General features: G+C 41.9%; 2 protein-coding genes across 3 annotated transcripts; both read right to left on the bottom strand.

Annotated features, from left to right (window-relative positions):
• Positions 1–3,693: 3,693 nt before the first annotated feature.
• On the bottom strand, positions 3,694–13,800 carry LOC148852624 (DEAD-box ATP-dependent RNA helicase 45-like). Of its 2 annotated transcripts, none has more exons than XM_088946192.1 (2): positions 13,679–13,800; positions 3,694–7,603 (listed from the first exon to the last, which is right to left on the bottom strand). In XM_088946192.1, exon 2 carries the CDS (start codon positions 7,421–7,423, stop codon positions 3,917–3,919), a length of 3,507 nt encoding a protein of 1,168 aa, XP_088802318.1. In that variant the 5' UTR covers positions 7,424–7,603; positions 13,679–13,800; the 3' UTR covers positions 3,694–3,916. The 2 variants fall into 2 exon arrangements, with proteins under 2 accessions (XP_088802318.1, XP_088802317.1); XM_088946191.1 differs by lacking the exon at positions 13,679–13,800 and adding an exon at positions 7,686–7,732.
• On the bottom strand, positions 9,716–13,817 carry LOC148852623 (DEAD-box ATP-dependent RNA helicase 45-like). Its single transcript, XM_088946193.1, has 2 exons — positions 13,679–13,817; positions 9,716–13,596 (listed from the first exon to the last, which is right to left on the bottom strand). The coding sequence occupies exon 2, from the start codon at positions 13,414–13,416 to the stop codon at positions 9,937–9,939; it is 3,480 nt and encodes a 1,159-aa protein (XP_088802319.1). The 5' UTR covers positions 13,417–13,596; positions 13,679–13,817; the 3' UTR covers positions 9,716–9,936.
• Positions 13,818–16,663: the final 2,846 nt, after the last annotated feature.

Here is a 16,663-nt window from a genome sequence, read left to right as displayed (position 1 = left end):
AAATCATGGAACCATTCTGGCCACTGGTTTTCGGGTTGACGGCTCGATCATCCGGTTCAAATGGGCGGTCCGTTCTGACAACAAAAATTATAGGCAAATAATTGAGTTTGTGAGGTTCATTAAATAGTATCATACATGTTATATCATTCGAGTGTGTGACTCATACGACCCAAAAACAGAATCGTTCTTGCCATTGGTTTTTGGGTTGACGATTCAACTATTCGATTCAAATAGACAGCCCGTTCTGACACCAAAAAAATTATAAGCAAAAAATTACGGAACCTATCAGGCCACCGATTTTCGGGTCAACGATTCGACCGTCCGATTTGAAAGAACAACCCATTCTGACAACAAAAATTATAGGCATAAAATTGAGTGTGAGGTCCATTAAGTAGTATCATATGTGTTATGTCATTCGAGCGTGCAACTCATACAACCCGAAAATGGAACCGTTTTGGCTATCGGTTTTCAAGTTGACGGTTCGACCGTCCAGTTCGAACAGATGGCCCGTTCTAACACCAAAAAATTACAAGCAAAAAATTACGGAACCATTATGGCCACCGATTTTTTGGTCAACGGTTCGATCATCCGATTTGAATGAATGACCCATTCTGACAACAAAAATTATAGGCATAAAATTGTGTGTGAGGTCCATTAAGTAGTATCATACGTGTTATGTCATTCGAGCGTGTGACTCATACAACCCGAAAATGGAACCATTTTGGTCATCGGCTTTCAAGTTGACAATTCGACCGTCCAATTCGAATGGATGGCCCGTTCTGACAACAAAAATTTAAAAATAAAAAAATGGCCAAAAACCATTGAATGGGTCAACGGGTTAACGGTTTGACCACTCGGGTCAATGAGTTGTTGACTGATTCAATGGTTTTTTGGCCAGGGACCGGGATTAGGGTAAAATGGAACTGGTTGCCTGGACAATACCCAATTAAAAAAAAATGGACAACTCGTTCTAACAAAAAAAAAATTATAGGCAAAAAATTGAGTGTCTAAGGTCCATTAAGCAATACCATATGTGTTATGTCATTCGAGCGTGTGACTCATACGACTTGAAGACAGAACTGTTCTGGCTACCAGTTTTCGGGTCGACGGTTCGACTGTTCGGTTCGAACGAATGGCCTGTTCTAACAACAAAAATTAAAGAAAAATAAAAAATGACAAAAAACCATTAAACGGGTCAATGGTTCGACCGCTTGGGCCAATGAATCGTTGACCGATTCAACGATTTTTGGCTAGGGATTGAGATTAGGATAAAACAAAACTGATTGCTTGGATGGTTCCCAATGAAAAAACAAACAAACAAACAAACAAAAACCATTGGACGAGTCAATGGGTCGACGATTCAACCGTTCGAATCAATGAGTCATTCAACAATTTTTGGCAAGAGACCTGGCCAACGGGTCAATAGTTCCATTCCAGCCCCTACAAAGCAGGGTCCCTCTATGAGTTTATATTTATAGAGAATGAACTGTTGGGTGGAGATTTAACAATTCCCCTAGCCGGTCCACATTCTCCGCCCACAACAGTCACAATCAAGGTTTTTAAAACTGAATCAGACAACGAATCAGTCAAGGGTCTGGTCCTTGGGTAAAATGGTCTAACCATTCAAATCGAACAAATGGCTCATTCTGACAAAACGATAAAAAAAATTAAAAAAGATAAAGCTCAACCACCCGAATCAGCTATTCCTGACCAAATCAATAATTTTTTGGCTAAATAAACAGAAGAGAACCCACCTGACTAATTCCCGATTTTTCCGGTCCAGTCAGATTTTAAAAACCATGTTCACGACAACTCCATGCCGCTCGGTAGTGAACTTATTATAAATGCGTGACCGTTATTGACTCGGTAGGTTGGTCCATTTGGAGCAGCCGACCATTACGGAGCCCACGTGTTTTGGCCAATTCATCAATGAATTTAGCATTTCGCCCTCCAACATGGGCCACGTGGCAACCTTCTCACCGACTCTGGTCATGTGGACATATCAGTTTCCACTTCTCCATCTAAGAATATGTTGACTCTATGTGCTTAACTTCTTAAACTTGAGGATGCCCCTCTAAACATCGCTTTTTTTCTTTTCAACAATTTTTAATCAATGATGAGGCTAATCTAATCTGGGCCTCAGTTCATTCTACAACTCCAACTTGAAATAATTTGGAATTCTACTTTCCCATCTGAAGCTATACAATTTATCTCTATTGATCCATAAACAACTTTTTGCATTGGCTCTCGGGAGTCTGTTAACATGTAGCTCCAGTAATGTGATATCTGTTCTTGCTGATGATCTGTTTCTTTATCCACGGGACTTCAGTGCATTGGTCATCATGTATGAGATTTGTGTTTGTTGTTCACACATTATTAGCTTTGTTGTTATTTTAGTATTTCACGACAAATTAACTTGTTTTGAAATGATATGTCATTGGATCTATGAGGATATGCATTAACTTATGATCCATTCATTTTCTTGGTGAACTTGATGACTGTGAAAGAGGTTAGCCAACACTTTAATTTAATTGACCAGATTAATTCAAGATTTCAAGCTAATCATAGACAACGTAACTTGAATAAAGCATGCTTGCTAAAGGATGCTGCTATGTCATTTTCTTGTTGTTCACAGATTCTCTGCTTGCTACCATTACATAGAATCAACTGCTTGGTGTTTTAATTGCTTTAATAATTTTGTTTTAGATCTTAGGAGGAAAAAAAATTGTTTCATTTCATTTTTGAAGTTTTTACAACCTTTTATTTGCACAGATCCAGTGCATCTTTTATCCTGATAAATAAAAGAATTTTTTCACTAAAAGATAAAGGATACAATCTGGGAGGGTGATATCACCATACAACAGCAACAAGAACAAAAACTGCCCATCTTCAATTGAGCTTAGTTCTGCTGCCCACAAGAATCTTACCCACGTCTACGCACATAACACTACAGCTTTACATTGGGAATATCTTCAGTATTTACATGTTACCATTTATATGGAGATGTTCCCAATGTTGAGCAGTAGTATGATATGGGTAGACGTGGGTAGAATTCTTGTGGGCAGGAGATCAGGAGTCTCTTCAATTATCCAAATAAAAATTTTCCATATTCTTTTTCCAGAGAGTCGTTTGACTTGACCAGAGAAAACTCAGAAAAAGAGAGAAACAAAACCAATCTGCAACAGAACTACAAATGGCCACCACCAGATTGCCTGCTTTCAATCCTTGTCTTCCAGAAGATTTCTCACCATCCAAATAATCCAGAAAAGAGCAAATGAAAGACGGCACCAAATTCCTCTGACCATCACCCCTCTATATCTTGGCCAAGGGGAAAAAACTCCAAAAGGGCAGCCACGATCCGACTCAACTTCCACTACCTTCCTGTCTATTTCCTCCAAAAACCCTTCACTCTTCTTCGACCAGGTCCTCTTCCATCTCTTCCCTCAAACAGATCCAGTGCATCCATGGTTCATAGTACAGACAAAGATTCAGAATGCTTTCTATGAGTTTAAACGTTAGAAACACAAGTCCTAATATATCTGTTCTTAATCATTGGAACATAAAAATTACACTCAAACATCTAATGCCATTTATTATCTCAGATACTTGTTCATTCCCAAGTAAAATCAAAAAGTGCGACACGTGCAAATTAACTAGTAAGACAGCTCATAATGAGTTGATGACAACAAAACCTTGCAAGACAAAACCATTTGCTTCCATTTCTTGATATCACAAGTTTTTCTAACAGCTTTTATGGGGAAAACAATAAGAAGGTGAATCCTAGTGGGCAAAATATAAGCATCCAAAGAACAATAGAATCTGGACTGCAGATAGAGATCCAAAGAATAGTTTTTAAACAGCTAGAGAACATAAAAGCAGTTACATTCAGCCAACTAGTGACATCTTAACCAAGTTTTCAAAGAACTGAGTATCTTCCTGGCTGGGCTGAACCAGGGATTGACAATGTCTGGTTTGTGACATCCTCCAAAACACGCTTCAATTCTGCTTTTGCTCTTTTCACTGATTGTTCAGTAGGTCCCTCAATGAACAGGTAGAGCTTGCGCTCACCAGGTCCTGGAATTTTACCAGGTGGATAATACTGCCCCCTTGTTGTAATAGCAGCTCCTGTCCATTCAGAAATTGGACCTAAAGTTTCCTTATGGGTCACCTTCCAACGAGCATTCTGGGGGAAATCATTAATCTCAAGCTCTGCTTCATAATGTTCAGGCATTACATCAGCTTGGATCTTTGCAAGGTTATGCTGCAAATTCATCGCAGCTGCCAATGCCACAGCACGAGCTGCTCCTTCATTGGGTACAATGGGAAGTGTAGCTCCAGGAACGACAGCTGCTGTGGCTGGTATAGATAAACCAAGGACACCAGGCAGAGGCACGGGTAGTCCTCCATTTGGAAGAAATTGTGCTGCAGTGATAGGGGTTGGCACTGAAGCTATACTTACCTTGGAGGCTGCAGCTAAAGCAGCAACCTGAGCAAGGGTAGTTTGTTGGGTGATGTCCCCTCCTGCCTTCCGTATCCCTTCATCTTCAGACTCTGAATCTGATTTGTCTTCCTCAAAACCATATTCCCTTGCCTGTGCTTTCTTTGCAGCTTTTCTCACTTCATCCTCTTCCTCATTGAACTTAAAACCACTTCCACCATAACCAGTCCCATGAGCTTGTTCAAGTCCTTGATTTACTTTTGCCATGAACCCATCAGCCAGAGCCTTCAGATCTTCAGGGACTGATTGTTCAGAAAGTTCCAAGGCTTTTACAAGATCTGGAGCATATCTCGCATCCTCCTCTGATATAAATGTAATAGCATAGCCCTTCCTGCCTGCTCGACCAGTCCGGCCAACACGATGGACATAATCTTCATAGTGGTTTGGGACATCAAAGTTAATCACCAGTTCAAGCTCCTTCACATCTAAACCCCTTGCTGCAACACTTGTTGCAATCAACAGGTTGCAGACATTGCTCTTGAAATCAGAAATGGTGGATTCACGATCTGTTTGATCCTTAGCTCCATGAAGAGAGAGGCAAGGATAACCATGTCTTAGCAAGTCTTTGAACAAAGAATCACATTTTTCCTGTGTGTGGACAAATACTAAAATCTTTCCCTTCTCGTGCCATTCTCCAAGCAGTTCTAGGAGTCGCAGAAATCTTTCACTTTCTAGTCTCACCTCAACCAACTGTGTTATGTCCTTGTTCACCACACTCCTTCCCCCAACCTGTATTTCCACAGGCTTGTTCAACACTTTACGTGCCAGCATCTCAACTTGACGAGGAAAAGTGGCAGAGAAGAGTACTGTCTGTCGATCTGGCCGGGTATTTTGAACAATGCGAGTAATCTGAGGTTCAAAACCCATGTCAAACATTCTATCCGCTTCATCCATAACCAGATATGTAACTCTACGGAGATTTGTAATCTTTCCACTACTGGTGCAAAGAATATCTATCATCCTACCTGGAGTGCAGACAACAATCTCAGCCCCACGCTTTAATTCACTTATTTGTTGGGCAACTCCAGAACCTCCATATACAGGCACACAATTAACACCCACCACCTTGGCAAACTTCTTGATATCACTGTGGATTTGCTGGACAAGCTCCCTTGTAGGTGCCATTATAAGCCCAATAGGACCATCTCCAGGAACAACAGGTGGTTGGTCCTTGATATGCCTCAACATTGGTAAAACAAAAGCCAACGTTTTCCCTGAACCAGTCTTTGCAATTCCAATGCAGTCTCTACCACTCATAATTATTGGTAATGCCTGAGCTTGGATGGTCATAGGCTTTTCAAAGTTAAGCTTCTTTATCATATCCAGTATTTTACTCATCAGACCAGTCTGGTTCCATGTTTTCACAGGCTTGGGCACATCCTTTCCATGTATCTTCAATTCTAGCTGCTTTCTGTAAGCAGCTACCTCCTCAGATGTCATCCTTGAAATCTCTTTCACTTCAATGTAGAAATTCTTCCTGAAAGGTGGATACTGGATCTTTGAGTGATCAACTAGCGTCAATTTCTCAGCTTTAGTCTTCTTCACCCTTTTCATGAATTCATCATCATCTTCATCTTCTAGTGGAGCTTCATCATTTTCAAGGTCACCATAATCTGAATCAGAATCCTCACCAGGAATTATTCTTCCAATGGATTTATTTATACCTTTTCTCGGTTGAACCCCATTACTTGTACCGTCTTTCTGGTCCTTTTTCTTGGAATCAGATTTTTTATCCTCAACCTTAGAAGTGTCCACAAAACTGTTCAGTTTCTCAACTTCAGGCAATACCATAGAATTCATGAAAGCATCCAATGGGTCAATTTCCTCCTCCCCACTGACACTGTCACCTCCATTTTGTGCCGTATGCACTCCACTTCCATTCCCAGAATCCACCACCATATCATCTCTGCCTTCAGCAGCAGGCTTAGTATCATCATGCAAGTCCATATCCTTATCCAACTTCTCTGCGGGAACGGCTTCATCATCATCAGATTCTCCTTCGAGTGTCCAGTTCTTACCCAACTTGGTTTCATCCCCAGTTACTTCTCCACGCTTCTCCCTTTCACATTCTTCCTTCTTCCTCCTCAATTCCTGCCATTCCTGAACTCTCCTCCTCCGTTTGTCCATCTCCTCATCCAATTTTCTCTGTTCACGTTCTCTTTCCTGATTATAATCCTCCTCTCTCTTCTGCCGCTTCCTGTCATAATCATCAGCTTCCCTATCCTCATCCCTATGACGTTTCTCCTTCTCCCTTTCTCTCTCCCTCTCACGCTCTCTTTCTTCCCTTTCTCTCTTCTGTCTTGCTCGCTCCCTCACTTTACCTCTCTCCCTCTCCCTATCTTGATCCTCTCTTTCTCTCTCTCTCTGCTCTCTATCTTTCTCCCTCTCCCTCTCTCTGTCTACTCTGTCTCTTTCTCTCTCTCTCTCTTTCTCCCTCTCCCTCTCTCGATCCTCTCTTTCCCTCTCTTTGTGTTCTCTCTCTTTCTCCCGTTCTCTCTCTCTGTCTGCTCTGTCTCTTTCTCTATCTCTCTCCCTCTCCCTCTCCCTCTCTCGATCCTCTCTTTCCCTCTCTTTGTGCTCTCTCTCTTTATCCCTTTCCCTCTCTCTGTCTCTCTCCCTCTCCCTCTCCCTCTCTCTGTGCTCTCTCTCTTTCTCCCTTTCCCTCTCTCTGTCTTCCCTATCTCTCTCCCTTTCGTTGTCTTTCACCTTCTCCCTCTCCTTCCTCTTCCTCTTCCTCTCTCTTTCTTCTCTGCCTCTGTCGTCTCTATCTCTATCCTCTCTATCCCTCTCCTTGTACTTCTCATCAACACTCCTCTCACGCTCCGCCCGCCGACTCTTCTTCTCTTCTCTTTCCCGATCCCCTCTTTTCGTATCCTCCTTCCTTCCCGCATCCTCTCTCCTCGACTTATGCTTCACCTCATCCATCACCACCACAACAATAACATCAACACCGCAAAATTCTATGAATCCAACCTCAACAAAACCCTAGAAAACAAAATCTCTGCAGACAAATAAAACCCTAGAAATCGAATTCCAGTTCACTCTACTGCCTCCTGATTTTCGTCGAAATTTGTAGGATTACGATTCGGCAGCAGAAGATTCAATCTAAAGTAAACAAAAAAAATGAAATTAATAAAATAATTTTGGACAAAATATCGTTGGAAACCAGATGGGGAAAAATACGTACCTTTGTGGAAGGAAAACCGATAAAAGAACAACGAAGAAATTTCTCGACGATACCATCTACCTACAGGAGAATGACAATGCATGCCATAACCCTGTTAAGAATTTATACACTTACGGTTCTTTTGTTCATGGCTTCATGCAGCGGCACGCTTCCCTCAATTTGGCAATGTTGGACGAGTTCAAAAAATGGCGTAGACAGCTCTGACTTTGATTGAGAGGGCAACAGAAAAATGGAAAAGCATGTAGATCAACAATTTTGTAGACAATGGATGCTGTTTTCCCTTTTTTTATTTCTCCTTTCGCTTTTAATCCCCTCTTTTTTGTTTGTTTCGTAGACAATTAGCATAATGTGTTTCCGGCTTAAAAAACGAACTTCATGGGAGCTGTGTCGCTGGAACGGGATCTGCTCCTCACACATTGGCTCACATCACCGTCCATTCGGAACATCTCTCGTCAATAATAACTTACCGTCCATTCGAAACATCTTCCGCCAATAATAACTTATAGAAAATGAAAACTATAAACATTTAAAAGGTTAAAACTTACATGCCAGTGAATTGGCATCAATTCTGACCTGCCCTAAATGTATTTGATCTTACAAATTTTGACCTGGGTTGAACCATCATTCCGTACAAAAATTTCATGATTGGATGTAGGTGTGGGGTCACTGTGAGGAGCAGATCCGGTTTCCCCATTGCAAGTTGGATCTTACCTTTGGGCTGCGCTTGTTTGCAGTGTACACATCAAATCAGGGGCTGTGTTTGTTTGCAGTGTAAATATCAAATCGAAGGAGTATTCCCTTTGGGCGGCGTTTGTTTGCGAAGTAAATGTTGAATCGGAGGAGAATTACACTTTGATCCAGTTTTATAGCCATTTGGATGAAACACAAATTACCATTGAAAATCAATATAAAATTTCTCACAGGTCGAATTTTACATTGAAAGAAATTTCATTCTCATAAAAACAAAATACTTACAGCCATAACAATAAACATGTTCAATACAAGAGGGAGGACTGTCCCGGTACAAAAACTTTGGTCGCATTTGACAAATCTTTCTGTGCAGGTTTTTGACTGTTTAGAAGCCCAAAAGCCCGAATTTTGAGCTTTTCCATTTGACAATAGAGAGGTCTAATGGGACAAAGCTTCAACCCACAAGTCCAAGGATCCATATTCAAAAGTTTTATAAACATAATGAATTTTATAGAAGAGATGGAGTATGCCATCAGTCCAAGGCTCCAAGCATATGTTTTCCACGGAAGAGAAGGGAAACCCAAATTCAAAAAATCTGTAACAGATTTGGCATCAGATAGAATAAGAATCCTTTCCCAGCTTTACATTGGAAATATCTTCAGTATTAACATGTTACCATTTATAGGGAGATGTTCCCAATGTTGAGTTGTAGAATGATATGGATAGACGTGGGTAGGATTCTTGTGGGCAAGAGAATCCATATTATAATTTAACATATTCTTTTTGCAGAGAGTCGTTTCACTTGACATGAGAAAACTCAGAAAAAAAAAGATGAACAAAACCAATCTGCAACAAGGAACTACAAATGGCCACCACCAGATTGCCAGCTTTCGTCCTTGTCTTCCATCACCCCCTCTATATCTTGGCCAAATTCCTCGGACCATCACCCCCTCTATATCTTGGCCAAGAGGAAAAAACTCCAAAAGAGCAGCCACGATCCGACTCAACTTCCACTACCTTCCTGTCTATTTCCTCCAAAAACCCTTCACTCTTCTTCGACCAGGTCCTCTTCCATCTCTTCCCTCAAACAGATCCAGTGCATCCATGGTTCATAGTACAGACAAAGATTCAGAAGGCTTTCTATGAGTTTAAACGTTAGAAACCCAAGTCCTAATATATCTATTCTTAATCATTGGAACATAAAAATTGCACTCAAACATCTAATGCCATTTATTATCTCAGATATGATTTTATTGCTGATTCCCAAGTAAAATCAAAAAGTGCAACACGTGCAAATTAACAAGTAAGACAGCTCATAATGAGTTGATGACAACAAAACCTTGCAAGACAACCATTTGCTTCCATTTCTTGATATCACAAGTTTTTCTAACAGCTTTTATGGGGAAAACAATGAGAAAGTGAATCCTAGTGGGCAAAATATAAGCATCCAAAGAACAATAGAATCTGGACTGCAGATAGAGATCCAAAGAATGGTTTTTAAACAGCTAGAGAACATAAAAGCAGTTACATTCAGCCAACTAGTGACATCTTAACCAAGTTTTCAAAGAACTGAGTATCTTCCTGGCTGGGCTGAACCAGGGATTGACAATGTCTGGTTTGTGACATCCTCCAAAACACGCTTCAATTCTGCTTTTGCTCTTTTCACTGATTGTTCAGTAGGTCCCTCAATGAACAGGTAGAGCTTGCGCTCACCAGGTCCTGGAATTTTACCAGGTGGATAATACTGCCCCCTTGTTGTAATAGCAGCTCCTGTCCATTCAGAAATTGGACCTAAAGTTTCCTTATGGGTCACCTTCCAACGAGCATTCTGGGGGAAATCATTAATCTCAAGCTCTGCTTCATAATGTTCAGGCATTACATCAGCTTGGATCTTTGCAAGGTTATGCTGCAAATTCATCGCAGCTGCCAATGCCACAGCACGAGCTGCTCCTTCATTGGGTACAATGGGAAGTGTAGCTCCAGGAACGACAGCTGCTGTGGCTGGTATAGATAAACCAAGGACACCAGGTAGAGGCACGGGTAGTCCTCCATTTGGAAGAAATTGTGCTGCAGTGATAGGGGTTGGCACTGAAGCCATACTTACCTTGGAGGCTGCAGCTAAAGCAGCAACCTGAGCAAGGGTAGTTTGTTGGGTGATGTCCCCTCCTGCCTTCCGTATCCCTTCATCTTCAGACTCTGAATCTGATTTGTCTTCCTCAAAACCATATTCCCTTGCCTGTGCTTTCTTTGCAGCTTTTCTCACTTCATCCTCTTCCTCATTGAACTTAAAACCACTTCCACCATAACCAGTCCCATGAGCTTGTTCAAGTCCTTGATTTACTTTTGCCATGAACCCATCAGCCAGAGCCTTCAGATCTTCAGGGACTGATTGTTCAGAAAGTTCCAAGGCTTTTACAAGATCTGGAGCATATCTCGCATCCTCCTCTGATATAAATGTAATAGCATAGCCCTTCCTACCTGCTCGACCAGTCCGGCCAACACGATGGACATAATCTTCATAGTGGTTTGGGACATCAAAGTTAATCACCAGTTCAAGCTCCTTCACATCTAAACCCCTTGCTGCAACACTTGTTGCAATCAACAGGTTGCAGACATTGCTCTTGAAATCAGAAATGGTGGATTCACGATCTGTTTGATCCTTAGCTCCATGAAGAGAGAGGCAAGGATAACCATGTCTTAGCAAGTCTTTGAACAAAGAATCACATTTTTCCTGTGTGTGGACAAATACTAAAATCTTTCCCTTCTCGTGCCATTCTCCAAGCAGTTCTAGGAGTCGCAGAAATCTTTCACTTTCTGGTCTCACCTCAACCAACTGTGTTATGTCCTTGTTCACCACACTCCTTCCCCCAACCTGTATTTCCACAGGCTTGTTCAACACTTTACGTGCCAGCATCTCAACTTGACGAGGAAAAGTGGCAGAGAAGAGTACTGTCTGTCGATCTGGCCGGGTATTTTGAACAATGCGAGTAATCTGAGGTTCAAAACCCATGTCAAACATTCTATCCGCTTCATCCATAACCAGATATGTAACTCTACGGAGATTTGTAATCTTTCCACTACTGGTGCAAAGAATATCTATCATCCTACCTGGAGTGCAGACAACAATCTCAGCCCCACGCTTTAATTCACTTATTTGTTGGGCAACTCCAGAACCTCCATATACAGGCACACAATTAACACCCACCACCTTGGCAAACTTCTTGATATCACTGTGGATTTGCTGGACAAGCTCCCTTGTAGGTGCCATTATAAGCCCAATAGGACCATCTCCAGGAACAACAGGTGGTTGGTCCTTGATATGCCTCAACATTGGTAAAACAAAAGCCAACGTTTTCCCTGAACCAGTCTTTGCAATTCCAATGCAGTCTCTACCACTCATAATTATTGGTAATGCCTGAGCTTGGATGGTCATAGGCTTTTCAAAGTTAAGCTTCTTTATCATATCCAGTATTTTACTCATCAGACCAGTCTGGTTCCATGTTTTCACAGGCTTGGGCACATCCTTTCCATGTATCTTCAATTCTAGCTGCTTTCTGTAAGCAGCTACCTCCTCAGATGTCATCCTTGAAATCTCTTTCACTTCAATGTAGAAATTCTTCCTGAAAGGTGGATACTGGATCTTTGAGTGATCAACTAGCGTCAATTTCTCAGCTTTAGTCTTCTTCACCCTTTTCATGAATTCATCATCATCTTCATCTTCTAGTGGAGCTTCATCATTTTCAAGGTCACCATAATCTGAATCAGAATCCTCACCAGGAATTATTCTTCCAATGGATTTATTTATACCTTTTCTCGGTTGAACCCCATTACTTGTACCGTCTTTCTGGTCCTTTTTCTTGGAATCAGATTTTTTATCCTCAACCTTAGAAGTGTCCACAAAACTGTTCAGTTTCTCAACTTCAGGCAATACCATAGAATTCATGAAAGCATCCAATGGGTCAATTTCCTCCTCCCCACTGACACTGTCACCTCCATTTTGTGCCGTATGCACTCCACTTCCATTCCCAGAATCCACCACCATATCATCTCTGCCTTCAGCAGCAGGCTTAGTATCATCATGCAAGTCCATATCCTTATCCAACTTCTCTGCGGGAACGGCTTCATCATCATCAGATTCTCCTTCGAGTGTCCAGTTCTTACCCAACTTGGTTTCATCCCCAGTTACTTCTCCACGCTTCTCCCTTTCACATTCTTCCTTCTTCCTCCTCAATTCCTGCCATTCCTGAACTCTCCTCCTCCGTTTGTCCATCTCCTCATCCAATTTTCTCTGTTCACATTCTCTTTCCTGATTATAATCCTCCTCTCTCTTCTGCCGCTTCCTGTCATAATCATCAGCTTCCCCGTCCTCATCCCTATCCAATTCCCGACGTTTCTCCTTCTCCCTGACCTTCTCCCTTTCTCTCTCCCTCTCCCCATCATCCCTCTCACGCTCTCTTTCTTCCCTTTCTCTCTTCTGTTTTGCTCGCTCCCTCCCTTTACCTCTCTCCCTCTCCCTCTCTCGATCCTCTCTTTCCCTCTCTTTGTGTTCTCTCTCTTTCTCCCTTTCTCTCTCTCTGTCTGCTCTGTCTCTTTCTCTATCTCTCTCCCTCTCCCTCTCCCTATCCCTCTCTCGATCCTCTCTTTCCCTCTCTTTGTGCTCTCTCTCTTTATCCCTTTCCCTCTCTCTTTCTTCTCTCTCCCTCTCCCTCTCCCTCTCTCTGTGCTCTCTCTCTTTCTCCCTTTCCCTCTCCCTCTCTCTGTGCTCTCTCTCTTTCTCCCTCTCCCTCTCCCTTTCCCTCTCCCTTTCTTTGTCTTTCACCTTCTCCCTCTCCTTCCTCTTCCTCTTCCTCTCTCTTTCTTCTCTGCCTCTGTCGTCTCTATCTCTATCCTCTCTATCCCTCTCCTTGTACTTCTCATCAACACTCCTCTCACGCTCCGCCCGCCGACTCTTCTTCCTCTCTTCTCTTTCCCGATCCCCTCTTTTCGTATCCCCCTTCCTTCCCGCATCCTCTCTCTTCGACTTATGCTTCACCTCATCCATCACCACCACAACAATAACATCAACACCGCAAAATTCTATGAATCCAACCTCAACAAAACCCTAGAAAACAAAATCTCTGCAGACAAATAAAACCCTAGAAATTGAATTCCAGTTCACTCCACTGCCTCCTGATTTTCGTCGAAATTTGTAGGGTTACGATTCGGCAGCAGAAGATTCAATCTAAAGTAAACGAAAACAATGAAATTAATATAATAATTTTGGACAAAAAATTGTTGGAAACCAGATAGGGAAAAATACGTACCTTTGTGGAAGGAAAACCGATAAAAGAACAACGAAGAAATTTCTCGAACCCTAGTCTTCGGTGTGGGCAGCAAAAATCCCAACGAGTCCAAACTAAATTGCGCCACGTCAAGAGCGCTTTTTTCGGCCATACACTCTCTTCCGCAGAGAGAGAGCCACCAGGTACTGACTCGTCACCTGAACTAGAAAACCTGAAGATTAGATCCTCTCTTGTACACCCCAGCAAGAAGTCCAGAAACGATGAAAGTCGTGGTTTCAAAGGATTTGAGAGTGATATTCGTTCTTCCTGAACCAGATAGACGATGAAAACTGAAAATTGCATAATACATCCACCCACTCTTAAACCATGAAAACAGAGATGTTCAGTCAGAGCTCTTCGATACCATCTACCTACAGAAGAATGACAATGCATGCCATAACCCTGTTAAGAATTTATACACGTACGGTTCTTTTGTTCATGGCTTCATGCAGCGGGACGCTTCCCTCAATTTCGCAATGGTGAGAGAAAGCTGATGAGAGCGGATTTTGCCCTCCAATGACATTGTGAGTGGTGGCATCTCAAAACAATTGGCCAACACCTCGAACCACTTTGGCAACAATTTAGCCAAGATGATGGTGTTCCGAACTGGTGACCTGGCATAGGCGCTGACCTGACGACCTCAACCACAATTCAGGTCGGCTAGAAGCATCTCATCCAGGACCGACATGCAGAACCTCATCACTAGCTGAGCTGACCTCGATGAGGAACGACCTCCCTCGAGGGTGTGTCAGCCTGATTGAGGTCCAGGTGGTGACTTGTGAGATGTGCTCGCTGACAAATTCGACATGCATATCCCAATACTTCCATGATCCTTGGAAGTTGGCCATGTACCGAACGTTCCGGAGGATAGCCAACGTGCATGGCAGTTGCCTCTGGAAATCTCGAACCACTTAGACGACCTCGCGGAAATCTTGGATGCGGTGTGTGAAACCCACGCTGAACAATGTCTATATAAAGGCACCAACCCCAATGGCATAGGGGGGCAAGTAAGCATATTCTAGATCTCATACTTCATGATTTTTAGTTGGCAATCTACTATGAGTGTACTGACTTTAGCATCAGAGCAACCTCGCCAGGTTAGCCACTCCGGGTCCTCTGACATTGATTCCTTGCATGTCTCTAAACAATTACAAAGCTCAACAATTAATCCAGCTTACCACCAGTCAGCTTGGCACTTGGTCCACTCCCAGCTCGACATCCAGGTCCTCACCCAGCAAAATTCTCCACTTCGGCTTTTGAGTCATCGGCCACTTGGAAACAAACCGAATGACAAGGTACTTAGCCCAAAAAATTGATTTATCAAAAGCTACTCGCAAGGACGAGCTCAAAAAATGGCGTAGACAGCTCTGACTTTGATTGAGAGGGCAACAAAAAAATGGAAAAGCAATTTTAAGGAGACCCAACCCTATGGATCTACAATTTTGTAGACAATGGAAGCTGTTTTCCCTTTTTTATTTGTCCTTTTGCTTTTAGTTCCCTCTTTTTTGTTTGTTTCATAACCAATTAGCCATAATGTATTTTCGGCTTAAAAAACGAACTGCTTCTTGGGAGATGTATCGCGGGAACGGGATTTGCTCCTCACACATGGGCGCCTCACGGGCACATCCACCATCCATTCGGAACATCTCCCGTCAATAATAACTTACAGAGAAGTAAAAACAGGCTCAATGCGGATTTTTTATTTCCAACGAGAGCTATAAACATTCAAAAGGTTAAAAACTTACATTTTTATGCACCCATACCCGCCTGTGAATTGGCATCAATTCTGAGTTGGCACCTACCCTAAATGTACTTTGAGCCTACAAATTCTGACCCTGGGCTGAACCATCATTCCGTACAGGATATGTTCCCATGATAGGATGTGGGTGTGAGGTCAGTGTGAGGAGCAGATCCGGTCTCTGTATTGTAGGTCGGGTCATACCTTTGGGCTACATTTGTTTGCAATGTAAATATCGAACCGGAGGAGTATTACCTTTGGGTTGCGTTTGTTTGCAGTGTAAATATCGAATTGGAGGAGTATTACACTTTGGTCCAGTTTTATAGCCATTTGGATGAAACATAAATTACCAATGAAAATCAATATAAAATTTATCACAAGTCGAATTTTACATCGAGAGAAATTTCATTCTCATAAAAACAATGTAAGTATTTACATCCACAACAATAAACATGTTCAATACAAGAGGGAGGGCTGTCCCGGTACAAAAACTTTGATCGCATTTGGCAAATCTTTTTGTGCAGGCTTTTTGACTGTTTAGAAGCCCAAAAGCCCGAATTTTGAGCTATTTCCATTTGACAATAGAAAGGTATATTGGGAAAAAGCTCCAACCCATAAGTCCAAGCATCCATATTCAAAAGTTTTATAAACATAATGAAATTTTATGGAAGAGATGGAGGTAGAAAGAGTTTTAATGCCATCAGTCCAAGGCTCCAAGCATATGTTTTCTAAGGAAGTGAAGGGAAACCCCTATTCAAAAAATCTATGATAGATTTGGCATCACATAGAATAAGAATCCTTTCCCATCTTTTATTTTTAGCCACAACCATAACTGGCTGGATGTATTTCAAGAAGTTCAACTATCATTGGATTTCTAGCCAAAAACTTCCTCCCTCCTGCAACCAAGACAAAGGATTTATTTGAGTCAAATATACACACACCAAAAGAAATTCCCTACCCCTTAATAATACCCCCACCACAATGTAAAACAACCTCAAATTGGTTGAACAATGGAAGAAAATGATCATTTATCTGTAAAGAACTCACATTCTGGTTGTAAGGATATTGAGTAACAGATTTAGTTAATTCCAACTGAGTTTTAGAGATGGAGGAGAGAATCCATTCAATGGAAACAGGAGTGTTATTAAAAGTTGGATTGTTCCTTGCCATCCAAATAAAATAAAAAAGGCTGAGCAAGCTATTTGAGTATATTATCAATTCGAACTTCA

The sequence above is a fragment of the Nelumbo lutea genome, chromosome 5, assembly GCF_056320005.1.
Source record: "Nelumbo lutea isolate HS-2025 chromosome 5, American lotus-T2T, whole genome shotgun sequence".
NCBI lineage: Eukaryota > Viridiplantae > Streptophyta > Magnoliopsida > Proteales > Nelumbonaceae > Nelumbo > Nelumbo lutea.
This window is presented reverse-complemented; position numbering and strand designations above follow the sequence as displayed.

Bases quoted from the DNA above. Each gene is read 5' to 3' on its own strand.
- LOC148852623 (XM_088946193.1), bottom strand. From the start codon at position 13,416: ATGGATGAGGTGAAGCATAAGTCGAAGAGAGAGGATGCGGGAAGGAAG.
- LOC148852624 (XM_088946192.1), bottom strand. From the start codon at position 7,423: ATGGATGAGGTGAAGCATAAGTCGAGGAGAGAGGATGCGGGAAGGAAG.